The sequence below is a fragment of the Podarcis gaigeae genome (genome assembly GCF_964106915.1).
Source record: "Podarcis gaigeae genome assembly, chromosome: 7".
Classification (NCBI taxonomy): domain Eukaryota; kingdom Metazoa; phylum Chordata; class Lepidosauria; order Squamata; family Lacertidae; genus Podarcis; species Podarcis gaigeae.
Window position 1 is genome coordinate 52,704,493 of NC_139683.1, and position 27,184 is coordinate 52,731,676.

Consider the following 27,184-nt stretch of genomic DNA (forward strand, 5'->3'; position numbering starts at 1 on the left):
CGAATTTCCAGAGATAATTGATGAGTATTCACCTTTGACAGGGTACTGGATCTGCACAAAAGGTACACACTTAGATCAACCCCCGTATTCCTTTTAATCAAAAGAGCAGAACCTCTCCCAAATGTTTTTAAACAAAGAAGTCACCTACTCAAAATAACTGTACCAGTAGAAAATGTCTTCTGAAACGTCGTCATTAAAGGCCATATTTGCAACCATGTAGCAAAATAAAAATAAAAATCAGTCCCACTGGGTAAATGTGTGCAAAGAAATATTCTCAGTACTCCATCAGCTAAGGATTGATAGTTCTTGCCTAAAATCACAGTCACACACCCATTTCTTCTTCTTGCGAGATCTGGTATATTGGCCAAAAATGGTCTTTCCTTATGGAATAGAAGCTGAAATGCCTTTCATCCTGTGCAGTTCAGAGGTCAACAAAGCAGAGACACCGTGGAATAGTAGGTGGGCCAAAGGAGAATCTATGCTTTCCCAAGACCCACAAGCAGTAAAATTTGGACCAAATTGATTATATTCTTCCCAGCACTTGAGAATCCCTATCATAAAGAGGCAAGTCAGACCACAGGGATATAGCCTACTACCTTGTTTACAAGAATAGAGGTCTCAGACAAACAACCAAATGTCTTATACTTAAATGCACCCGCATATCAGAAGATCTGACAAGTTTTGTGCCAATAGGTTTGCTTTTTCCAGCTGCGGATGACAGATGATTATGACCTATTGAAAGGGAGCACTGTGCTTCTGCTTTGTACATCAGAGGTAACAAATACAAAACACCCTTCTGTTTAGTAGCACTGACAGCATCCCTCTTGATGATCCTTTACAAAACATGCACTACTGTAAGGAAAAAACATTTCCCCACAACATAGTGGATTTATAAGGCATTTCATTATTGTATATTGCCTTCTTCCCTGGTTATGTTTTTTTAAGAAACTATGGAAAACACAGTTCATGATTGAATATTATATCATTGTGTATACAGGGCACATTAAACTCACACAAGGTGAGTATTTTTCAAGGCAATTCTTTCATGCTGTAAGCCTGACTGATGCCAACAGGTTCCTCTGAAGACATGCCAATTGTGTGTTTATGGCCGTTTATCCCGCCTCGGGATGAGAAAACATGAAAATTTCAGCTCTTCCATTTCTTATTATTCTAATCTTAAATTCAGTTTTTCATTTCCACGAGTTCCTGATCATTATTATTTTAAAAACCCTCATGAAAACCGTGGTGCAATTTTTTGTATGCAATTTTGCCCAACAGATACGTTTTTTCAAAGCAAATCTATGTAGCATTTCTACCAATATATGCATTAAATGGACACCTTATGCTAGTACGGTGGAGGCACTTTCCCCTCCAGTTTTACGTATACACCAATGTGGTTTGAGCTAGTCACAACTGACCAACAACCATGAAAAAGGAGAATTCCTTACTAGGGGTTATTAGATCTAAAATTAAATTCCCAATATTATAGTACCTTTACACAAACATATGGTATTACTATACTTGGAATACAGTGGTATCTCGGGTTACATACGCTTCAGGTTACAGACTCCTCTAACCCAGAGATAGTACCTCGGGTTAAGAACTTTGCTTCAGGATGAGAACAGAAATTGTGCTCTGGCAGAGCGGCAGCAGCAGGAGGCCCCATTAGCTAAAGTGGTGCTTCAGGTTAAGAACAGTTTCAGGTTAAGAACGGACCTCTGGAACGAATTAAGTACTTAACCCGAGGTACCACTGTACTGTGTGTATTTCTGGTTTCTGCCTCTCGAAAAGGGCACTGAAGAAGTGTAAAATGATTAATGGGCTGAAGAAACTCCCCTATAAAGACCACGTGTATTTGGGGTTCTTTTATTTAGGAAAAATTCAAGTAAGGGGAAGGAAACACAGTACAAAGTTGTATAAAAGTATGCCATAGTGTGGTGAAAGTGGATAGAGAGGTTGCCACATATACTAGAACCTGGATCATCCAATAATGCTAAATCCCGTACACACACATACAAAATTCTTCACATGGCTAAAATATGAAATTTATTATCACAATATGGTTCCCAGCTTAGAGGGCTTTTAAAGAGCAATAGACAAATTCATGGAAGATAAGGCTATTACAATGGCTACCAGTTATGATGGCTCATTATTACCTTTAACAGCAGCAGTTGCAGTGGGCCTTAGAATGCCAATGGCTGGAGAACAACAGTGGGAAAAGGCTGCGGCCAATGTCATCTTGTGGGTTTCAAAAGTCATGTGGGAAAGAGAATGCTGGTCTGATCCCAGTTTCTTCTATATCTCCTCTATTATATATGTCAAACTATGTGCAAATAGAGCACCAAAGAGTGAAAAGCAGTACTTTTAAATGTTTTATTATTGTAAAAAAAAAAAACACACACACACCCCCCACATTTACAGCTGATAAATTCAACAAAGTAAAATAAAATTGGAGCGCTTCCATTCAAGTTAAAATAGACACCTGACTGTGTGGAGCTCTTTACATGATGAAAAAAAAAATAGTCATTTTGTTTTATACCGCAAGTTATTCATTCCCAACATAAAAGGGGGAATGCTCAGTTAAATCTACTTTAACTGCAATGTTATGAAGCTGAAATGAAATGGCAGTACACTTGAGTTCAGTAAACACCAGGGAGTTTGACATTCCATATGCTGGATGGCAAACATACACCTATTTTAACTGCCACTGTCCAAACCACTCTAACTCTGCTTAACATCCTATAAATTGGTATAAATGCTAGGATTTTGTTGTTGTTGAAAGCATTCTCTCAAGATTCAGCACTAGAAAAACTACTATATAGCATGTAGCTGTTATTTGTATCTAAAAGAAAGCTAATAAGAACACAAAAATTAATAAGTCGTCTGAAATAGTAGATGAATTCAGATTTCTTGTGCTGACATTCACTACTTCTGTAAACAACATATAACACCAACAAAATAGAAATGCTATCCTGGTACAGTCTAAAAACTCTTCTGTCCGTCCTAAAAATCCAGCTCATTTTATGCTTTTGACGCTTAAAGCATAGGGGAGTTTTGCAGCATTGGACAAAACCTTGATTATGTGAAAAACCAAATGTGCATGACATGACAAGAGTTGAACCTTGCCTCAAACAAAATACCATTTATAACTTCTATCAGTGTTCAGAACCAACACAACCTGGTTTAAATTTAAACAAAAGCCAGAACAAAGTTTCTTTATAAAGCCAAACTGTCACAGCTAGAATATTTCTGGTAAGTATAAATTAAATCTCAGCAATTTATTCTTTGGGCAAAGAACAACTGTCAGTGAAAGTGCTAAACACTTTTCCATTTCTCATCTCTTCCTATTTTGAAAAGCAACATTCATTTTTATCAAGGAGAACCCTACTTTAAAAACCCATGCATTTTCAAAACAGCTGTGTTATTATCAGCTTAATTTCCTTCTAAATAACAAAACTATGTAAATCGAATTTGTTTGCTTGGAATGTTTTAGAAAGTTGATTAGCTTTAAAGTACTACAGGGTTTCCCTATCTTCATGAGGATATAAAATTCTACCTTCTAGTCTTAATTCCTTAAAAACTTTTTTATCCAAGCTTAAAATTTCTTTTTTGAGAATGTACATATGTAGCCATACATATTACACCAAACTGCTTTACCAAGACTCACAAGCTGGGAAGCTTTTATTTTTCAGTTTTCCAACTGGATGTGACACAGCCGTAGTTCTGAAAATGAGCAGCATAGGTTTGGTTGCTATGGTAATCACCATGGTACCAATACTCCAAACACCATCTTATAGCTTATCCCTTGAGATCTTAACTCTGGAGAGAGCTTAGTTGCTTTCAATGTCAAGGGACAGTATTAGAGATGACTTATGTGATTTAACAGTTAATGAAAATGTATTGCACCGACAAATACCCCCCTTTTCTATAAGTGTTAACAGTCCTTCAGATAATTAAATTGCTCTGTCCAATCAACATGTAGTTGAGATGTCAAATGCAGGTATCACTGATAACAAGCCAATAAAATATTTGTTTATGTGTTTGTCACTTGCAGAAGTCACAGTTGTTGCAAGATTTAACCCACCTTTAAAAATATTTTGGCATATTAAAGAAACACTTGTCATTAATCATGCAGCAGACACACAGAAAAAAATATTCCACTAATTTTGTCATGAGCAAATGAAACCTTCAGTTTTGTCAAGATTAGGGGAAATCTCATCTAAAAGCAAGGTTTTTTCCTTTTAAGTTAAATACAGAAGTGATTTCTTAATAATGAACCATATTGGACCAATATAATGCAATAGCAAATGGACCCAGTAAGCAAATACTACTTTGAAGAATATTAAAATTGCATAAAAAACAACTAAAGAGAGACTGCAATACCTGTGTTTAGCACTGCCATGAGATTTCTGTAACAGATTATCTAAAATTTACATCTTTTTATAAAAAAAACAAAAATGAAATAAAATGAAGTACATATTGCTTTTCAAAGCAATACTAACTATTTTTAAAAGCATTTATGAAATGTCCCAAAGGTATGTTTCCCCATTTACAAATTTCACTCTAGGCTGAGAACATGCCTGCAGTCCTTTTTAAATGTTTTATTTACTTTGGCCACATAGTTAAAATAATTGTTAACCAGTTCTCAGTAGCTAGAAAATAAAGAAGAAAACTTCTGTGTGCATCACTGTAAAATAGCTCATATATACATCCCTTAATTTGAATTCTTTTCAGCAGGATAAAGATAGTAAAGGACTCTGAAACCCAGACTTCCACTCATTCTTCTTCATGGCCAAGCAATTGGAACACATGCATGTAAAACAAAAAGTTCATCATCTCTGAAGGTCACAGGTAAATAGATGAATTCAATAAATAAGTCTATATTTTGAAATTCTACATTTTTTTTAATTAAGCAATTTAGTCTTTTTTCTTTTCAAATATAGTTTTCTGTTCTTGCTCGCCACCTGGAAATTCTAGACGGTTCTCACTGTTTTCTTCCTCTTGTTCTTCCTCAGTGCCTTCATCAGTCAGTTCCCGCCCTGTACTTTCCTTCTTAGATGCTTCCACTTCATCTGATCTTCCATCAGAGTCAGCCATACAAATTCCGTAACACATGATGCTGATGACACCCAGTGGTAGACCAAAGAGAAAGCAGCCCAGAAGGGGGGAACTCTTGAAAACAGACTGTTGAGAAATGGTTAGCTGTTAGTGACAATTCGACAACATCTGACAAATATATCACTGCATAAGCTTTCACAAAATACGGTCCATCAGATATATGGAGTGTTATCCTGGTTTTGGGGAAGGGGGTTTGTAAAGAGTAAGTCAGAGGGAAATAAAATGCAGAAAAACTCAGTGGGAATTACGTACTTAACAGTTCCTGGAAGCATCAGGCAAGTGGAGATCGCTCACCTAAAGATGTTATTTTAAAGGGAGTTTATGTACCGATGAAGTTGGCGGTTGTGAAAATCTCAAAGGTCGGCATTCGGTATATTAAGTGGATAAGAAGCAGCAAATGTTACTAAAGCTACAGTGCTAAAACACTTACATGGGGCTAAGTCTCATTGAACTCAATGGGACTTAAGCTTTTGCACAGACGTCGATAGGAGTGTGCATTTAGTAGGACTTGTCTTTCATTTAAAAGCTTCTGATATTTACAGACCTTGCTTTGGACTCCTGTTTTGGAACAGGGGCCGGGTAGGATTTTTTCCCAATGTGGCAGATTGGCAGCGGCTGCTGTGTTTTTGCCTACCTCTTAGAATCGTCACAACTTCGTAAGGTTTGGTGGTTAGGCATTGGTTTAGGGGAATGTGGGGAGGGGAGGTGTGGCCATCCATTTGATAGGGTATTCTGCCCCTCCATTTGATAGGGTATTCTGTTGAAGGAATCCGGGGGCTTGGATCTCGGCCAAAGCCTGGGGTGGAGCTAGGGCCATGCCAGGACCCCCGGGAACCCCAGAGGTGAGCACCAGTCAATAGCCATTGTTGGAGCTCCCTCTGCTGGTAGTTTACGCTTTGCAGGCTACCTGCTGGGTGGCAGGAGCCAGTTATAGTCATTAGATACCAATGCCTAAGCCAATACCAGTCACACTTGTGTACTCAATAAAGTTGTAGCCTAAATTTGTCCATTAAACTTTAAACTAAATTCTGTCTCCTTTGTGTCTTTATTTCCATGGGGGTGAGTTTCGGGGCTTGACACGCAACGCCTGCAGCTGCTGGGAATAGCTATCACTGTCTTGGAAACTCATGGCAGCAGTCAACACAAGGATTATTGCTTGACTCCATGGAGAGCACTTTAAAGAGGGAAGCTGATTTTCAAAGGGTTTCTGTGATCCATCTCTCCGTCTAAGCTAGGGTTGGCGTATTCAAAAAGTGAAAATCTGGACAGAAAAGTTATTGAGCTTTTTTTCAGCCAAAGTTCATGAGCTTTTTAAAGTTTTGCCAGAAATCTAAAAATAAATGTTTAAAAAGTGAAGTTTTTGAGCTATTTTTAAGGGAAATTGCCAAAAGCAACACTGCTGATATGGATTCCTGATGCCCAGATGTGTGTTTCAAAAGGCAGATATATTGTAACAAACTTCTTTAAAATACAGAACCCAGCACCCAAAATCATGTGATCAAATTAGATATTGATGTTAGGATGGGTAACCTGAGGACCTTAATATGCTGGATGTTTGGCAGGCACTGTCCCTATTTTATATCTGATATACGTTTAGACATTATCTAACAGAGATGGGACATCACTTACTCCTACAGTAGACTTGGCATCATAAATTATTCTCTTGATTCGTTGAAGAATTCCATCTCCACCGTGTGCCTAAAATTTCAAAGGTAAAAACAGGCATTAGCACTAGTCAATTATATTTCAGCTTGCATCCACCTTTCTTCACCATGAAGTCTGATATATATTTTTTTCCATTGAAGGGGGAAATTCTTTTCTTGTGACATTCTTGGGGTCCCTTGCAAGGACCTGTCCCCAGGCTGTCTCTAATGTTAGTTCTTTCCAGCGATTCTTGTTTTTCAAGGAACATTGGTACTGCACATTCAAATCAGAAAACAGAAATGAAGTAAGATAGCCAACAAACTGTTAGGTCTTTGAGCAGTTCAAGAATTGGTTAAAGAGATTTTGAATAAAAGAGAAAGGCTTACTTCTGCAGTGCCTTCCAGGATCTCATTAATGAACTGAACCATATCTTCAGTACTCTCAATAGTTTTATGAGGTAGGAAATACTGTTGATTGGATGTGTTCAATACAACTATAGTGGGAATTTTCAGATCACTGAAACAGTAAAATCGAACAAGTCAGGAACTAAAAAAAGAAAAAAGCTATCAGTTTTCAGCATTTAATTTATTAATAGAGCACCTAAGAACTATAAAAGCTTCTTGGCAACTTGACTTTGCAACTATCCTATCTATAGTATCTGAACAAGTGATTCAACTCATTTCTTGCAGGAAAACCAAATGAGGTGGTGGTAGGAGTATTTGCCACATTCCTAGACACTGAAAAATCATACAAGGTTCAGCTTTAACCATCTTGCTTCTGACAAAGGTTTCATAGTCCACTTTCCCAATGCTTAACAATGAGGAGGGACAGCAGATACAACAAGTGAATCTAGACAAGACTACACTAAAGGTAAAGGTACCCCTGATCATTAGGTCCAGTTGCGGACGACTCTGAAGTTGTGGCGCTCATCTCGCTCTATAGACCGAGGGAGCCGGTGTTAGTCTGCAGACAGCTTCCGGGTCATGTGGCCAGCATGACTAAGCCGCTTCTGGCGAACTAGAGCAGCACACAGAAACGCCATTTACCTTCCCGCCGGAAGGTACCTATTTATCTACTTGCACTTTGACGTGCTTTCGAAGACTATACTAGTAGCCAGCAAGTCATGGTATCTAGAGCAGAATGAAGACAACCTTGATAGATAGAAATCTGATTCCCCTAGACTGCCACTGTAGCTAGCTACTAACTTCTACAACATGCCCAAAAGTACCATTTGCTATAGTCTCCAGCAGCATGTCTTTTGCCAACTATATCTACAGGCTACATTTGGAATAATATTGTAATTTGTCAAGTAGACCAAGCCAAGGAGAGCTAAGCATGGTTTCTCATTATCTACAGCAGGCATATCCAACTCCCAAGAGACTGCGATCTAAATCCCACTATAAAAAAACTGGCAGTGATCTACCCATTGAATTGACCAAAGTTGTTGAGCTTTTTGGGGGGAGCCTTCAGCAAAGTTGTTGAGCTTTCGACCGGTTGGACATGCCTGATCTGCAGGAATGGCCTCATTTCTACTGGGAAACATAGGTATCAGATGTAATCTTCGAAGCCTTAAGCTTTGGTGTAATTTGAGCCTCTATTCAGGAACAATAAGGGTTATTTCTCTGCTGAAACAATGGAACACAACCCGGAGCTGCCCTTCTGAATCCTCTCAAAGAGAGATTTGAGAGCTTGATACGCCTCTTCTAGGCCACAAAAGCTCAGCAACAATAGCTGAAATTCAAAATCCATCAAGCATGTAAAACAAAGTCGTAAGTTCCTAATATGTTTTTCTCCTGAATGGTGTGTAATCATTTCACAGTATATATAAGCATCAGTGTGTGTGTGTGTGTGTGTGTGTGTGTGTGTGTGTGTGTGTGTCTGTGTCTGTGTGTGTGTATTTCATGTTCAGCTCCCATTTATGTGCCTTTTCTCTCTCTCCATTTACTATCCCATCCTGCCATCTAGTGGAAAAAGTTATATACAAACTTTAAATATCTAGGTTTTATATATAATGAAAGTGTTCTCTTTAAGAGTAAAATGGTTTTATTGCATATTGAAGGGCCATATCCAAGTGCTATTTATTTTAAACACAAATGCAAACACACACAAAACAGTACAAATCATAAAATTAGGACAAGTGTGTAACTTTGGCACAGACAATTCATATGATAAATTTCCAGGGTTCACAGTGATTTCATGAAGGGAACATGCTGAATCCATTCTTGTGACGGCAATCACTGGGCAGAGTATCTCATCCTACACTGTGCAAAACCAATGCATGTACTGATCAGCTTTCACACATCTACCAGGTTTATATGCTCTCTTTCTACAGATATTTGTAACCTGCTTACAGCAAACACAAGAATAGAGTTTCAAAATATAAACCTTGCTACACAAATGATATTAACAGCATGAAATCTCAAAAACATACTTACTCCATTAGTAAACTATTCATGTATTCATTACCATCCATATGGCCAAACTGGAAGCTCCTGTGAAGAGTCAAAACACAAATTGTTAATTAAACCTAACTTTAAAAAAATGACAGCAAGTTGTATCCATCTGTATTTGGAGAACTTGGAGGCAAACTTGGAGGTTCCTCATTTGGAGGCAGCAGTTTGAATCGAAACTGCTTCTGCCAAACAGATTTGCTGCAACTGCTGATCAGCAGTTACAGCAAGCTCCTTTGAATCCCTGCTCCCAGAGCCAATCAGCTGACTGGCAGGGAAAGTGTATCTTTAAAGGAAGTTACTGTTACCACACTGATCAGTGGTAACAGCTACTTCACCTGAACTCTGTCAGGTGTTAAATCACCTTTTGTTATTAGGGCACTCTCATCAAGCCATGGGGAGTGGGGGAATCAGGGATCCTGATTTAAGGGATGTGTGACTTAGCATGAAACCCACAACAAAAAGTTCTTTTGTATTATCACTCCTAACATGCTTATTACTTTTCAAAGTTCTAGCGATGCTCTCCTCTTAATATAGATCATACCAATTAATCACATTTTATACTTTCCTGCACTTTTATTTCCACTATATTTTCTTGGCTAAGTGGAAAGTGTGGACAATAAACAAACAGTTCTAAAGCAGTATCTAATCCATTCATTTTAGTTACAAACCACCCTTTAGTACAACTCTTCCAAAGCAGTGTACAAGAGGTCAGGTGTTCTACTTCTATGAATTATCCACTGCTAGAATCTTGTGTATGGTAGTTACTTCAAATTATAAAAAATGGACTAATTTCAGCAACTGTATTTGTGAGGAGGACTTGCTAACACAGGGTTATATCCAGTGCTGCAGCTCTGCCCACACAACACACTTTCTTCCTCCTCTCCTATGTGTGCAGATTTTGTGAATACACAGGGGGAAGAGAGGAAATGGAAGCCTCAATGTGCAAGCAGAACTCTGCTAACAGAGCATTGGATGCAACCCTTAGCTAGGCAAAAGCATGGAACTGTGTGCATATTTTGTTTAAACAGTTGGATCTTATGTCCTTGTGAGTTACTGGAGCCTAAGAAACTGGAGAGGCCAAACAATGCTACTAGTAGTGGCCAGGAATGTGAGGGGGCACTCCAGTGCCTTCTAGCACAACCCCTTGCTCCTCCCCACAACAAGAACAAAATTAAAAATTAGGAACTGAATATGGAGTACACAAAATTAATTCTGCACATTTCCTTTTTCTTGGTAAAGAATTGAACTGTCCTAGTAAATGTTGAATGCACTGTCTTAGATAAAAAGGTGAGAGTTGTTTAGATTGCTTCTGCATTCCCCTAAACCATTCTCACGCTTCATCATTTGCGCACAAGTAATTGACAACCTCCAGAAGAGCTGCCCTTAGTTGAACAAAACCCATGGGTAGCAACATTGTTGTACAGCTTTGCTATCTCCTGTACCTTGGTCCCTTTGGACCAGGAAACTATTCTCAGAAAAGTAGTGCCAGGATAAACATCTAGCTACAGCCATTAAGGATCTGGCAGTCTGTTCATATATATGAAAGTTTAAAAAGGCAAAAGTATCTTGCTTTGCATGAGCTAATATTTGTATTTTCAATTGATGTCAATATGGTAAACCGATCTGCACACATATTAGAGATCTAATAAAACGAAAGAGCTTTTCCATCTCAATATTACTTATATCTCATTACAGTTATTTGTGAATGTATACTTTTTCAGTGAAGAACCTAGTTTCTAGTCTATCTTGACATCAGAAGGTGCTCCGCCAGAGAGCAAATGTGTGACATACATGTGTTAGGGTATTTTAAAAGTCTTTTTAAAAGAAAATGCAGCACACACACATTTTCAAAACATATGCAATCCCTAAAGCTTAGTTTCTACTACTTTTCTCCTAAATGTGGGCAATTTGTGTATATAGTCTTAAGATTACCTAGCTATTATGAATGGATTTGTTAACTGTCACGGTCAAAACTACTAGAATTTGCAGTATTTATTCAACCCACTTAACACACGATGAGGAACAATTAACAAGTGATTAAATATATGCATGTACCTATGAAAATGGTCTCTATAATTTTTGGCAACATCCTGCATAATAGACTTCAACCTGTAAAAAGAAACATTTCACAGTATTTCCACAAATATTAACAGAATCTATTCAGCAATAGTATTGTACAGCATTGCTGTACATTCAGCAATGAAACACACTGGGCCATGGAGATAAGAAGAGAGTACATAAGCATAAAGCCTTTTTATGAAGGCCAAGGTACGGTAATGGTCATTGCATCTAGACTGCTCCATGGCTCCCGATTTACAAGAAATCCAGATTCTACTCAGTTTTGTGCCACTACATACTATACGAGTACCGTCATACCTTGGTTGTTGAATGCCTTGGTACTTGTCTGTTTTGGCTTCCAAACGCCATGGTTTGCGAACGTTCTTTGGAAGCCGAACATCTGACGCGGCTTCCGCAGCTCCTGATTGAGTGCAGGAAGCTTCTGCAGCCAATCAGAAGCCGTGCCTTGGTTTTCAAACATTTTCGGAAGTTGAATGGACTTCCGGAACGGATTCCATTTGACAACCAAGGTATGACTGTATTTGTCTGTGCCCTTCAATACAGAAGCTTCATATGTATGACATACAGCTCAATCCTATCTGATTAAAAGGGTGATAAGAGAGCAGCTGAACGAATGGACAATAATGGCAAGTGAAATGATGTCAGCTAGAGACTGAAGCGACAATGGATGGAGCAGTGGAGATGCATCTTGGACATAGATTGTAACGGAATAGGAAACCAGGTTTTTTTAAAAAATGAGATTGTATTAAATTAATTTCGTTTAATTTGTAATAATTTGGAAAATCAAAAAAAATTGGCGAAAAAAAGAAAAGGGAAACCTGATCCCATGAATGGTGAGTTCAGCGGGAATTAATTCCTAGTACAGTGGTACCTCGGGTTACATACGCTTCAGGTTACAGACTCCGCTAACTCAGAAATAGTGCTTCAGGTTAAGAACTTTGCTTCAGGATGAGAACAGAAATCGTGCTCCGGCAGCGCAGCGGCAGCGGGAGGCCCCATTAGCTAAAGTGGTGCTTCAGGTTAAGAACAGTTTCAGGTTAAGTACAGACCTCCGGAACAAATTAAATACTTAACCTGAGGTACCACTGTAACTGTACATAGGACCATACCCTTTCCCCTTTATTAATAATATCTGAATAAACCTATGGCTTGTTTTTGATGTGCAGCTTCCTTTTATATTAGTTTTTAAACAACGTAGTCCAACAACAGACAAGTTAGGGATTAGAGGAGGGTTCATGCAGCATGATGTTCAAGAGGTGTCATTTTCTAAATAGTTTGTTATGTTTTATCACGTATACACACCAACATACCTAATATGTTCAACAGAAGTGTTTTTATCATCAATAATTGCAATAGCCACAAGTTTTCCTAAAAAGCAAAAGACATAGAACTAAATTTAGGATATGTCTACAGAAAGATGCTTCTTATTTAAGTAACCTCCCATCCCCAAAGAAAACAGAACAGCTATCTTATAACCATTAAAATATATATATATATATATATATATATATATATATATATATGCTTTCGTAGATTTTCACGGGTACAGGAATGCAGGTTTTGCCATATGCCATATGCATTTGCCATATGCATTGCCATATGCTCCAGAAATGGGAAATGCTACTGAAAATAAAACACTACTCATCCTCAACCACAAAGCACTTTCTCAAATGGAAAGGTCTTATAGATACACAAGCTACAACATACCTTGATGGAAGGCATGGAGCAGAATAGAGTATTTAAGCTGGAAACTCCATCACTACTATTAAACTTTCTTCTGAAGTTATTCTTTGTGTGTCCTACACAATGCCTATCACCTATAATAATTCATTGTTCAAGTAGGTTACTGTTACAGGAGAACTGTCCCATTTCAAAATATGTGGGGGATTACAAGACTGAAATTTGCTGCCCACGGAAAGTTATCATGTCTGGGAGAGGAGATCTTGCCTAGATTTAGCTTTCCATAGGAAGGGAGTTTTGAAGAGTGCTGATTACTAGCATTAGAAGTGGTGTGGATGTTTGGCATCATTCAAGCAGGATCTGAAGAAAGGACATGCATCAGTGGAAAATCCATAATCCATAAAAACCTTTGATGTTTCCCAGGCATAGCAGAACATAAAGCAGCTTTTTAAAATTGCAGCTGGCTTTACATACAAAAGTGTTAATGTAGCGTACAATTAATTTCTGAAGGAAGGTCATCTTACCTGTGTCTCCAAGTTCATACAGAGTAAATCCATCAACATTAAGATACCCCTGAAATCTCTCCTTGCTTATCCAGGATGACAAATCACCATCTTCATATTCTTTAAAAGGAGGGGGGGGGGGACAGTGAAAGAAAAAATAAAATGCTCATGCCTTCTTCTAACACTATCATATATACCAGGCATGTCCAACTCCCAAGAGATTTTGATCTACTCCCAGTATAAAAAAACTGGCAGTGATCTACCCATTGTCATTGGAGGGAGGAGGAGCGTGTGTGGGGTGGGTGGATTGACCAGAGTTGTTGAGTGGTTTTTAGGAAGGAAGTGCCCAGAGTTGTTGAGCGTTTCAGAGGGAGGATTGCACAGAGTTTTTTTAGCTTTCCCCCCGTTACTTTTGTACACAATAAGGATCCTGCGATCTACGAGGATCAGCTGGGGATCTACCGGTAGATCACGATCTACTGGTTGGACATACTAAGAGCATACTGTTTCTCCAAGTGTCAGTCTACTGTTTGGACTAAAAATTGCTCAGAGTGGAACTCAAAAATGGATTATTCTGTAGGCGAAAGGCAATTTTAGCCAACTGTCCCACTCAATGGCAGCCCCCTTTATAATCTGCTGCAGAGGATTGAGGTACTCTTCAGAACAGGTGGTGCAGCTAAGTGACAACCACCCAACTAGCCGTCTCCCACTTCTGTCACTGTGAGTTTCAGTAAGCAGAGATGCAGCCTCTACTGGATCTGACTCATTTCCATAAACGGAAGGAGCCCTTCCATTCATGGAAGAGTAGGTCTGAATCCAAACCCACATGTAACCAAAGTGGCAACATCCAGGAAGAAGAAAGAGGTGTCAGCAGACTTTGGGGAACTTCAAATTTTGTAGAACTACCAGACCAACAACAACTTCAGGTAAAAATATTAATGGGAAGGGACCCCCAGAACAGCTATAGAATCCCAAGTCAACTGGAAAAGAAAACTGTGGGAGGGAATTAAAATATACACCAGGCCTAGCAAAGCACCATGTGCACAACTGAAACTTACAGAGTGCCTGTTTATAATTAATAAATACGAGGAACAACCTACTTTGAAGCACTTGACAGAGATGCCAGTCACAGTTTGAGCCGACATGGCACTGCTTTTACATCTCTAAATTATCAAAGACTGTGCACAATCAACACACATTTTGATATTTTTGAGAAGTATGTAACAGCATCTAGACTGAGACGTATTAGGGCTAGAATCCTTAAAATGCAGGGGGAGGAATCCATTACCTGTTACTGACATATTACTCTTGATCTATAACTTACCATCATACACAAAATAAGTTCCATCTTTGAAAACTATAACAGCTGGCATCTCAGGGAGTGTCACATACTGAAAGATAAAAAAGATAAAGCAAACACTTTAATGGCACAAAGAAACTTTCAGGATACATTTATATTTTCCAATTTTTTTATTGATTCTACTTTTCAGTTATAGATCATGAAGTGGCTTATAAATATTCATAAAATGCCAAAGTCACTGAATAAAAACAAACAGTGTGAAGGTGTAAAAAAAAGAAATGAAAAGTACCATGGCGTCTCCTGCCTAGAGATGCCTACATCACCACCCTCTTTAATGTCTCTCTTTAAACAGGTGAAGATTTTAATTTTAAATTAGCATTGGCTTGTCAAGCTGACGTCACATCAAAATATATTAAGATGACCTGTAAATTAAAAAGTTACATCTGTTGGTTTCTTTGACTGGTTTATGGGTTCTATTTGCTTTCTCATTCTGTTATTTGGGCTCATTATATTTTTCATTTGTATTGCTGTAAGCTGCCTTGGGTGCTATATGCAGAAAGGCAGGATATAAATTGTAAGTCATACATAAAATTAAGAGTAAGCATCACAACCTAATACACTGACCATGCACCTCTGATGCACATATTCTTCCCAATCTCTTTTCCCCAGTTGGATGACATAAAATATAGGCAACATTTTTGAAGGCGAAAACTGACAATACCAAAAAATAAACTGTGTGCAGAAATGTTCTGTTAAGAAAGGAGGTTGGATATGAGGAAATTTTATTTTTGTACAGTGGTACCTCTGGTTATGTACTTAATTTGTTCCGGAGGTCCGTTCTTAACCTGAAACTGTTCTTAACCTGAAGCACCACTTTAGCTAATGGGGCCTCCCGCCGCTGCCGCAAAATTTCTCTTCTCATTCTGAAGCAAAGTTCTTAACCCGAGGTATGATTTCTGGGTTAGCGGAGTCTGCAACCCGAAGCGTACGTAACCTGAAGCGTATGTAACCTGAGGTACCACTGTACCTCAGGTTATTCAACAAATCAGAAATTTAGCTTTGATTTTCCAGTTTAGTATCTGTAACGATTTGTTTGTGTATTACATAACGAAGCTAGCTGGTGAATAAATGTTAAGATTTTTGTTTGCTATATCATAGATATGCAATGCCTATGTTCAAGTAAGGTGTTCTTGACACTTCTAGAAAAATTCTAGTGTAAAAGTATGGTGTACTTTTCCTATTAAAAATGAGAACCTGTTTTTTAAAGGGATTTTGGCCTTAGTTCTTTTATTATCTAGATAATTTAAAATTCTATTGTCCCTATTTTTTGCAGTTTCAAACCCTGAGGATAGTAAAAAAAATAGCACAAAGTGGGACAAACTGCAAGCCAGCAGAGACAATAGATGATGCCTTGTGTACATGAAAATAGCCTCATTGCTTTTTGTGCACCAAGCCCTAAAGTTATACAAGTCTCTCTCTCTCTCTCTCTCTCTCTCTCTCACTCACTCACTCACTCACACACACACGAAATAATGCAGCTATGCTGTCAAAGAATAAAAATGTAAGGAATTGCCTTTTGAATGTTACCTTGAACCTCACCACCACCACTGTGGTCATCTTCATGAGAGGATCTAACTCTTATAGTACATCTGCCACCCAAAACAATGACAGCACAATGGGGAAAATCACATTGTATAGTATTAAAGTGGGCTGGTAAAGTATTTACATTTCCTTCCCAAATATAACTAGTATAGGATGCATCTTTTAAACTTCTTTTTGCATCAGAATGCAAACTAGGATCAGAGAGATCTAACTATATTAAGTGCACTACAGCATAGATTTGTGAATGAGCAACACTAACTGTAAAGGAACACTGGGTCTCTCTCTCTCTATATATATACATATACATATACACACACACAGAGAGAGAGAGAGAGAATGATACAAAATATTATCAAGACTTAGGACCAGTTTCTACTAACGAGGTGTGCTAGCAAAAGTCACTGCAAAGGCTTTCACTAGAGCAATGAGGCTTTCGCTCCTACACTCCTGATCCCACAAATCCACTTGGGTGTGTCAGGAGAACCCACAGAACAGTATGCAGGAGGAGGAGAAGGGAGACTGTTCTGTCTGGCAAGGCATGATGTTAAATTCCAGCCTTACCACTGCAATAATTTAAGTAAACGTTACTATCCTATCCTCTACAAATCACTTTCATCACCCATGGTCTCCCATTAAGTGATTGAAGCTGTTCTGTTTCCATTTTCCCTTGTCAAGTAGCAACAAGAACATGACAGAATTATACTCCCAACAGCTCCATGTCTACCTTGCACACAAAGAAAAATCAGAACCGGAATCAGCCCCACCCCCCTTTCCAAAGACCTCAAGGAAAGACAGACCTAAACAGAACATGTGCAACCATACTGTGTGCCCAATAAGAGTCTCTTCTTAAATTTAGATGGTGCTGATTCCACAGCCAATGGAGCTGAAATTTAACAGTGCCTTGCCTTACCAGCTGTGGCTACTTCACAAAGCCGCAACTGGACATATTGCATTGTCACACCTAAATGGCTCATTTCCGATTGCGGAGAAAGACTTCAAATGACAACTCTTACTTGCATTCATGTAAAGCATACCAAAACAAAACAAAACATGTAAACACCCCACCACCACCACCTCAAACATTTTTAATGGTAATCTACCAGTGTTTATTTACATATATTCTTGAATAAATTTACCTCAGGTAGTATCTCTTCTGAGGCAGAAAAAAAGTAGGTATAAACAATTAGTTCGGAAGCAACTTCTATGTATTTTTCCTGTGGAAATACAAATAGACATTTTAAAACAGTTTCTCAATCTTCATAATAAACATAGCAAAACAAAAATACAATGTTGCTTATTTCACTGCTAAATGCTGGTTCCTCATTCACCAAAGCAGGGGCAAGGAACCTTTTTGGGTTGAGAGCTGCATGCTGGTGTTGGGGCCTGAAGTCATAGAGGAACAGCCTTTCCTTTCTCTCACCCATCCTTGCTTCCCAGGAGGCTGCCGAAGAAGGGACAGATCACTCTTAGCATATGGCTACTGATCACTTGCAGAGGAAATTTTTAAATTTCTCATCTCTCCATTTATTCTAGCTTCCCCCTTCCTTTCCCCTCATGTTTCTCTTCCTCTCTGCTCCCCCCAGTCCCCACAAAACTAATCTGAAAGCAACATCTTAGGCTTCAAGTTCCCGACCCCGGCCTTGAGTACTTGTGACTGTGTCTCAACATAGTCATGCTACGTAAATGTGTCTGTCTACTGCCAGCTGATCCTCATGATGTCATGCATCAACAGTAGCACTCCTATTCGTCCATTCCCTCCCACACCATTCCTCCAATTTGCAGGGTAAGTTATGGTATGAAATCCCAAAGGCACAATCCACAGGCCCATTTTTGTACTTCCAGGAGATTAACAACTCAGTTTCTAGGAATCTTCTTCTTCAAGGGAATAACACTGATTTCTCTCATCATAGCATCATTAAATCCAACTCTACAATTCTAAATATATTTACCTCACTGCACTAAATATATATATTTATTTATTTTCCCAAAGCTGCAACTTTAAGTACCCTTGCAGATTTGGTGAAATTACTTAGGGTTGAAACAACTCAGTTTCTAGGAATCTTCTTCTTCAAGGGAATAACACTGATTTCTCTCATCATAGCATCATTAAATTCAACTCTACAATTCTAAATATATCTACCTCACTGCACTAAATATATATATTTATTTATTTTCCCAAAGCTGCAACTTTAAGTACCCTTGCAGGTTTGGTGAAATTACTTAGGGTTGAGATGCCAGCTACCAGAACAATCTTAGGAAGCATGCATTAAAACGTAATACTCTTTTGGAATAATTTAAATAAAGTTTCAAACCTTCAGTGGAGATTCTCCACCAATGTAAAGAAAAAATACACGATGCCTCTTTTGCACATGTTCAAACATCTGCTGGCTAGGGAGGGGTCGAATAATAGGCCTGAAGAATAAAATAAAGAAAACAGATAAATGGGAGCAAGAAAAGCAGCTTCCAATTGCTGTCTCTGAGTACTGTACTGATAATTTTAAACACCTTTAAATCTAAGACCAATGAGAACTCAATACAGGAGTGCTGAACACATGAAAATCATTAGTGAACATTTGCCTTGACCAAGCAAAATAAAGACTTGTTTTTTTAAATGGGGGAAGGGAAATCATGCTAGCATCTAGCATCTAATAATTATTAGGAAATGTTACATCATCCTATCCTAGCTTTCCAGTTCAGCAACTGTGTTCTATAGTTGCATCATTACTAGAGTCAATATAGAAACATTTTAAAGACTTAATTAAGAACTGTAGTGTAATTTCATCATGTTGTTAGATGTATTTTCTCCCAGTGTTTCCTACTATGATAGCTATGTTTTTCAAGATGTTGTAAGACTTCTAGGAATTGATCACAGACATTTGTTAAAGAAATAGCTGCTAAAGTCCAAATAGTTCCATGCAGACATCACAATAAGGTGAAATAAGGTGGCTAAATTTTATCTTAACGTCTTGTGACAACTATAGGTTACTACCGACTAAGGCACAGAAGAGATGTCTGGAAAAAGTGCTGCTATTAACTGACAGTTAATCAACAACTGTTGCTTAATTTTTCTATCTCACAAATTTTCTGGAACAACAACAAAGATATCCCCCCTCCTTCTGACAGAATAAGAAGGAACTGACCTTGGAATGACAAGCACATATATTAATAACTTATTAAACAAGCGGCTTTGGGTGACAAATCTTTTCATGTAATCATACTGCCTGTCAAGACCAGGATATTCATGGGCTGAGCTATGTGAACAGTTTGTAAGACTGAAATCTAAAGGCTTTGTAAAGAAAACTAAAGGACGGTTTAGAGAGGCATGGGGGTGGTGGAATATGATACCTGCAACAGATCCAAGGGCTCATGCATGCATGCTAGATTCAACACATTACTTGGATGGATTTTAGAAGTCAAGATGTCACTTCACAGAATCACTCTTTCTATATACATTTATTTATGTATTATGAAATAGAATTATGAGTTACCTCAGCATACTGTAATCAATTGTCTTATGACATTAAGCCACTTTGCTTGTATAGTGTACCATGGGCTAAGTCACCCACATTCAACTGTTGCCACATACTCTCCACTCCACATGCCATACAAAACTGACGCTATAAATACTCACCCTGCTACTCTGTTTGCAAACTCAACAATATCATCTTTGGTCCTGGGTCCTCTATAGTTGTATGCCAAATCACCCTTTAACCTACGTAAAATAATAGTCAACATCTTGGATGAATATTTCAAGTACTGCAATACTTTTAGCACATACAGTTAACTGGAAAAAGTTCAACCCAGGGCTCACACTTTATGAACACACAGTAGCAACGTATTCCAATAGCCTTACTGCAGTGGGAGGGCCAGCTAAGCAGCGATGATGTTTCTCACAACATCAGTTAGCTTTTAGGTGAATCAGGAGTGGTGAACAAAGAAGAAACTTAAATAATGGTCCAATACATCAGAATGGAACACTTTGCACAAGAGTCACTAATGATACTACAAAGCACTAAAGTTTTAATATACAAGACACAAAATTCTACTTACAGTTTAATTGTTGGATAGCCTCGAACTCCAAATTCAGAGGCAATGCCTACAAACAAACAGTAGTATAACCAAGCATTTAAAAGGGCATTTTTAATTAATACAATTACAATATTCAAAAACGTATTACTGGCATTTCTTGTAGTGGCAAACAAACAGCAGCAGACATTTTTATAACATACAAACTGTTGCATATATAATCCTATTTCTATAGGAACAGTCTGTCAGATGATGTGCATCCTTCCATGAAAGAATAGAGGCCAAGAGGCCATGCCAAGTTCCCCACTGAGCTTTGTACCAACATTGAATTTGCTTATATGTGTTTGGTTAACTTACTGGCTTTCATGTTACTTTCAAAGAGTATAAATTCTAACACAGATCAGAAGACCTTACTAAGGCACTTACTAGAATAAGAGGTTGCATCCATCTTCCCAACTTTGACTGGTGAACCAGTGCTTCCCATCTCTTTACCAACTTCATTCCACACCGGTTCCAACTTCTTGCAATGGCCACACCATGGTGCATAAAACTGAGAACACACACACACAAAAATAAGCATAGCCAGTGAAGTCTTTGGAGAAACTATTAAACATGTACTTGTATATGAAACCACCCATGGGGACAGATGGAAACTACCACATTTCTCAAATGCGCACAAAATTTGTTTATTTAGCAGTACATTTTGAGTTTCCTTACACTTCTACAACAAAATGAATTCTTCCAGTATCTGCTTGGATAGTAGAGTATCAATTCAGTTACAGGGCATTTATTCTGAAAATTAAAAACTCAACAAAAATTATACTAATTGAAAAAATAAATAAAAGCGAACAAAAAATTCATGTATCTATGTCTTTAAAATGCTGCATATTAACAGTGCTGTCCAGGTAATACTTCAATGTGCAGTAGTTAAGCATATTGTTCACTACTATTTTTTATATATGATACAACACACATGCAAAGCAAAATTGTATGCAATCAACTTGAATCAAAGCAATTTTTGGATTATGATATCATTACAAAGAGTTTATCTGCCCATCAACATAATTAACATTTGTACTCCAGATTTTTCAACAATGGAATCTTTTTTATTAGGGCCACACAGCAATGAGTACCTACATTAAACCCTCATGTATTATAAGAATCCACTCCTGATAAGTATAATTCATTGTATTGTGTTGTATTGATAACTTATTTTTTTCTTCCATGGAAATTAAGATAAGCATGAATGTAGAAACTTTTTTTAAACAGAGATAAAATTTGTTTTTGAATAGTTTTGTGGTGTGGGGTTTGTTTGTTTTGCTTTTTTGCTGTTATACTCACATCTACAAGCCAAATGTCATCTTTACGGTTCTCTTTAAACCTAAGAAAGAAGCATAACTGATTAAATATGCTTGACAAGTATTTTGCATTTTATTAAAATAATACAAAAGCAAGAGAAGAGCTTGTTTTTACTACTGAAGACTCTTTTATACCTTGCTGTTAACAGAATATAAATCATTCCCATCCTTCATGATAACCATTATTGTGTGGACTAGCAATAGATCACAAATATCGACGACCACACTAAAAATGTTTTTACCTATGCGCTTAAGCAATACAAGAAAATATGATTATTATTAGTAATAGTAGCAACCACCACCAAAATTAATAGGTCTTAAATAATTTGTAAGAGGCTTAAAAAGCTAAAATGGGTTAACATGTTCTAGGGATATGATGCTTCTGAGCATGCGATTAAGGTCAACTAATTATTTGTCAACACAAATTACAGATTAGTTATCTGATATCTATAAAGGTAAACAACCGCTACATCACTATTTTGTTGGCATAGTCTATATATACAGCTCACAACATTTACTTTGTCTATTCTGTTACTTTACAGTCCATTTCTTACATTTCTAAAGTGTTTTAATATGTAAAAGTGCAGCATGCAATCTGCAAGATATATGCAATATAAATCAAACTTAAAATTACAACAGTAAGAACAAGTTATTTTTTTTAACCAGTCAAATGTATTTCAGTTGGGTCTTCATTACTGTAAGAGCAAACAAATACAAAATGATGCAGCAAAAAAAGCTAACCCTGTTCTAGGCTGCATGAACAGAAGTATGGTGTCAAGATCAAGGGAAGTAATAGTACCACTCTATTCTGCCTTATTCAGACAACACTTTGAATACTGTGTCCAGTTCTGGGCACCACAATTTAAGAAGGATGTTAACAAGCTGGAACATGTGCAGAGGAGGGCAACCAAGATGATCAAGGGTCTGGAAGGTAAGCTTTATGAGTGCTTGAAGGAGCTGGGTATGTTTAGCCTGGAAAAAAGGAGACTGAGAGGAGATATGATAGCCATCTTCAAATATAGGAAGGGCTGTCACATGGAGGAGGGAGCATGCTTGATTTCTCTTGCTCTGGATGGAAGGACCAATGGCTTCAAGTTGCAAGAAAGGAGATTCCGACTAAACATTTAGAAAAAAATTCTGACAGTAAGAGCTGTTCAGCAGTGGAACAGACTCCCACGAGAGGTGGACTCTGCTTCCTTGGAGGTTTTTAAACAGAGGTTAGATGGCCATCTGTCATGGATGCTTTAGCTGAGATTCCTGAATTGCAGGGGGTTGGACTAGATGACCCTTTGGGTCCCTTTCAACTCTAAGATTCTATGATTCTATATTTAAATTATAGACAAACTAGGCAAGATAAGGAGACTAGTATCCTGTGTGCCCACACCCACACTCACCCCCTTGTAAAAGCAGTTGCAAGCAACAAATACTATAACATGCAGTATTTGGGGGGGCAATTTTTAAAGGGAAAATGGAAAAAAGAAAAGCTATAAATTCCATCCCCCTGCTTCACAGCCCTGATCTGAAATGCTTATGTGTTTTGGGGGATGGGGATGGCGGCTATTGGTTTGTGTTTGTTTTTGTTTGATTATTTGGTGTTCTCATTTTTTATTTTTGTTGTGAACTGCCCTGTGATCTTCAGATGAAGGGCAGTATACAAATTTAATAAATAATAATAATAATAATAATAATAATAATAATAATAGAGGGAACATGGCTATTTAGATGCCTGTAACTCAAAACCAGACAGAGAAACAGTTTTGATGAAGCCAGTATCTGAGCCCAGACTGTTCTGCAAGTCTGAAAGTTGGGTCAGCAGCTTAACTAAGTGTCTAAGAGATGGGATATTTCTGATGAGCTTTATTGGCACCAAGCAGCTGGTGGAGGTAAATTGCTGAAAGGGCAATACCAACCCAATTTGACATTCACATTGTGTGCACTTTTCTGACAGTTTGTTGCTGTGTCACTGGAGATTGCAACATGCTTCACAGTTGCTAGCAAAGTGATTTTTTTAAAAAATAGTGGATGCAGGGCTAACCCACTCTAGAGGCAAGGCGAGGAAACAGCATTGGGTGGCAGGATCCACAAGGGCAGTCAGGTGCCAGGAAGCATTCTTGCATCTGATTTGTGTTTAGTTTTCTCCTCTTAAATATCAGCAATGTGGGCAAGAAATTATGTATGGAATCCCACACCAAACAAGTGAATTTCTGCTTGCACAAAGGGACTTTGCCTCCCTGCTCCTCTCTGTAGCTCACCCCCACTACAACCCCATTTCTTTTTGAACACATTATAGGTTCTTATTTTTCTTTTTTGTTTCCTACCACAGAGAAGGTCCATGTGTGCATGACAAGGTGACTGACTTTTATGCATTTGGACTCTGCAACATACTCATGTGTAAGAAGAGCATGCTGCATGAAGTGATCTGCCAATGAATACCAGAAAAACATCTACATGTGATATATGGATTCAAATAATGTCTAAAGTCATCATCTACAATAAAAACATTGCATACTTACGAGTCGTCTAAGTCTTCCACGAAAGATGCATCAACTACCAAAATAAATGCCGCAACTACCAAAAAAAGAGAGTTTATCTTGGTCTCACATATGCATACTAATGTCTGTTCATATCTTGTCTATCCCACCTCCACAACACCCCTACAATTAGCTTCCACCTAAGTCTTACTTCTCTCCAGTTCTAATGAACCCCAAACCATGTTCCACCTGTTTTAATGTTTCAGGATATTTGATGATCACTTGACCATTGCCCTCTCTCCCTGAGAAGCTCTACCTGCTCGCTCACTGTCTCCTTGAGAAGCCAAGAGGAAAAGGCACAAATAGGATGCATATATAGGCAAGAACAACTCTGCTTGCTTGTTCACCCCCCCTCCCCGCCTTCTCTCTGAGTGGCAAAGTACTGCTAACTCTTCCCCCTCTTGCACATCTTCCCCTTCCTCTTTACAGTGAAGAAATAAAGCCAGAGTCCTCAACGCTATGTCACCTCTGGCCAAGACACAAAAGACAGCAAGCAAGAGGAGGCCTTGCTGGATCAGCTGTTGCCATTCCCAGCCCACCTGCTCTTTATGGGCAGGCCTGCTGGCTCCATCCTCCTTGCCATCCCACCCAGAGAGAGGAAGATTTTTAAAAAAAACACAGGCACAGCTGCCTCTCGCCCTCACCTACTGTACTTCCTACAAAAACCGAGATGGGGAAGAAGCTGGAGAGAGTGGCAGCTGCCCATTGTCACACACACACCCCCGCCACTTGCTTCTATGGCCAAGCAGGCAGCAGGTGCCATGTGCCGCTTGCCCCTCTGTGGGTCCCAATGGGTGGGGCGTCGTTTCCTCAGACTCCAAGAAGAGGCCCAGACCTTTGTCAAAACTGCAGCAGGTGGCCACCACGGGGTCCCCCAAAACGCGCCTCGCCCCCGACATTTGCGCCTCTGAACGGCCTCGCCTTCCCCTTCACGCAGCAGCAGCCCACCCTCGCAGCCATTTCCCTTCCCGGGCAGGCAGGGGAAGCCTCGGCCCTTAAGCAACCCCTTGCCCCCCCCTTCCATTCATACCCACCCGCCCCCTGGCCGCCCCCAGAGCAGCTTCCGACCCTCTTCCACTCCCGCCATATACTTCCCACTCCCTCCTCCATGGCGACTACCTGCCGCCCACAGGAGTGGGCTCCTCCGCCGCTCTCTTCTCCTCCCTTCTGCCATACTGACAGGAGCTGGTGGACCCAAGCGAAGCGGCGGCCGGAAGGGGAAGCGGAGCCACAACCCCGCCGCCCGGCCCCACGGAGCATGCGCCCGGCGGCTCCGGCTCCAGCGGTTGCCTCCGCTGTTTGGAAGCGGGAGGGGCGGTTGCTAAGCGACGCTCCACCATCTCCGGCTTCGGGGCTTCTGGTTGCCGGCAAGGCCTCGGCGCGCCTGAGAGGAGGAGGAGGAGGAGGGGGGCGAGGGAGACCCCCGCGGCGGGGGGAGCCACTCGGTCCGGGGCCGGTTCTGGGCCATGCGGGTTGAGGAAAGAAACGTCGCCGAGGTTGTGACGAAGACGACAAAACAGGAGAACTTCCCAACTCCCCCCCACTTCCATTTTATCCGGAACACCCGCACGTCCCCTCATCGAAACATTACAAAAGCCTAATCCGTTCTAAAAACTTTAAGCGCCTTGGGGCGGTAAAAGTGTTTCCATTTGGTTTGTAGCGGACCGTGCTGTTTGCTCCTTCATTCGTTATGTTAGAAGGACATCTTGTGGCGCTGGCAGATGGTGCCCGTTCGGGTTTTTGGCCGCCTGTGATTTCTCGTCGAGCGCGAAGTTTTGGGCCAGGCTCGGTTTTAACGTGGCTCGCATACTTCTAACATACTGCCCATTCCTCATGCCTTCCATCATCAATTTAATGTACACGCACGTGCATGAGATCTGAAAGTTAGCCCAGCAATTCCAGTCCAGTGGAATCAGTCCATTGCAATTCCACCACTTATAGCTTACAGTTGTAGAGCACTGATTGTTGTACTGCTAGGAGTTACTTAGCTGGGTGGCAGGATGGCCCAAAGCAAGGATTCAGATAAGGAAAGTAATATTTGGGCAGACCCATAAGTTAGGCGGTGATCTTTTAGGTACCCGGTCTCAGGTCACTTATGTTTTGATGGATAAGTTCCAGAACTTTGAATCATGTCCTGAAACAGACAGGCATCCAGCACAGCTCTACAAAAATATATGCCTTATAGCCAGGCCAGTAGTACCTTAGTCAAAGGCAGCTCCACCTACAACCCATTACAGAATTTCTGAATATGAAGAACAATGAGCCAAGTTATCTCTGTTCAAGATGGGTCATGGTAGCTTATGCTGCACTTAACCTCAATTGATCTATCTTGCTTTCCTCTGAAGTCTAGGTCCCACATTGCAGGTTAGAATGCTGGATTTGGAAAGAAAAAAATAATCTCTTCTAACGTCCAAATGACATGTAGTAAGTATATCTACAAATAGACTTCTTAATACATTCCCTTCAAATGCAAAATTTTTGATGAACCTCCAACAGGGATGCCCTCACTAATTTATGTAGATTCATAGACCTAGTGCAAGAATGTTCCAAAGGCTCTTAAGCTGGTACTGTTAAACCTACAGAACAAACTTTGCTCCTTAGCCATATTGCTGCCAAGATGCCACCTTGAGAAAGTAATGGATGTGCTTGTAGTAAAATAAATTGAATCAAGAAAGACCAATTGAATTCAGGGTAGAGAGGATTGAAGGGAAGTTTTCATATGATTTATAGCTCACATCTGAGAAGAAGAAGTAAGTCATGATTTAATGATTTCTCTTACTATCTGGGAAGAAATCCTGCTTATTTGAACGTTTTAATGGATATTGTGTAACATGTCCTGGCATTTGTATTGCATTGCACATTGTAATGTATTTGATCTGAGAAGTTTTCT

At 39.3% G+C, this 27,184-nt stretch overlaps 1 protein-coding gene across 2 annotated transcripts; it reads right to left on the minus strand.

Annotated features, from left to right (window-relative positions):
- Positions 1–1,850: 1,850 nt before the first annotated feature.
- On the minus strand, positions 1,851–25,590 carry TMX3 (thioredoxin related transmembrane protein 3). Of its 2 annotated transcripts, XM_083746987.1 has the most exons (16): positions 25,414–25,590; positions 24,277–24,331; positions 21,747–21,786; positions 20,832–20,955; positions 20,430–20,475; positions 20,011–20,091; positions 18,692–18,791; positions 17,516–17,593; positions 14,802–14,868; positions 13,499–13,597; positions 12,605–12,662; positions 11,271–11,324; positions 9,198–9,254; positions 7,149–7,278; positions 6,748–6,816; positions 1,851–5,184 (listed from the first exon to the last, which is right to left on the minus strand). In XM_083746987.1, the coding sequence occupies exons 1-16, from the start codon at positions 25,466–25,468 to the stop codon at positions 4,918–4,920; spliced, it is 1,380 nt and encodes a 459-aa protein (XP_083603113.1). In that variant the 5' UTR covers positions 25,469–25,590; the 3' UTR covers positions 1,851–4,917. The 2 variants fall into 2 exon arrangements, 1 of the variants encoding a protein (XP_083603113.1); XR_014566205.1 differs by lacking the exons at positions 1,851–5,184; positions 6,748–6,816; positions 7,149–7,278; positions 9,198–9,254 and having other exon boundaries at positions 11,298–12,150; positions 12,378–12,662.
- Between the last annotated feature and the right edge of the window lie 1,594 nt (positions 25,591–27,184).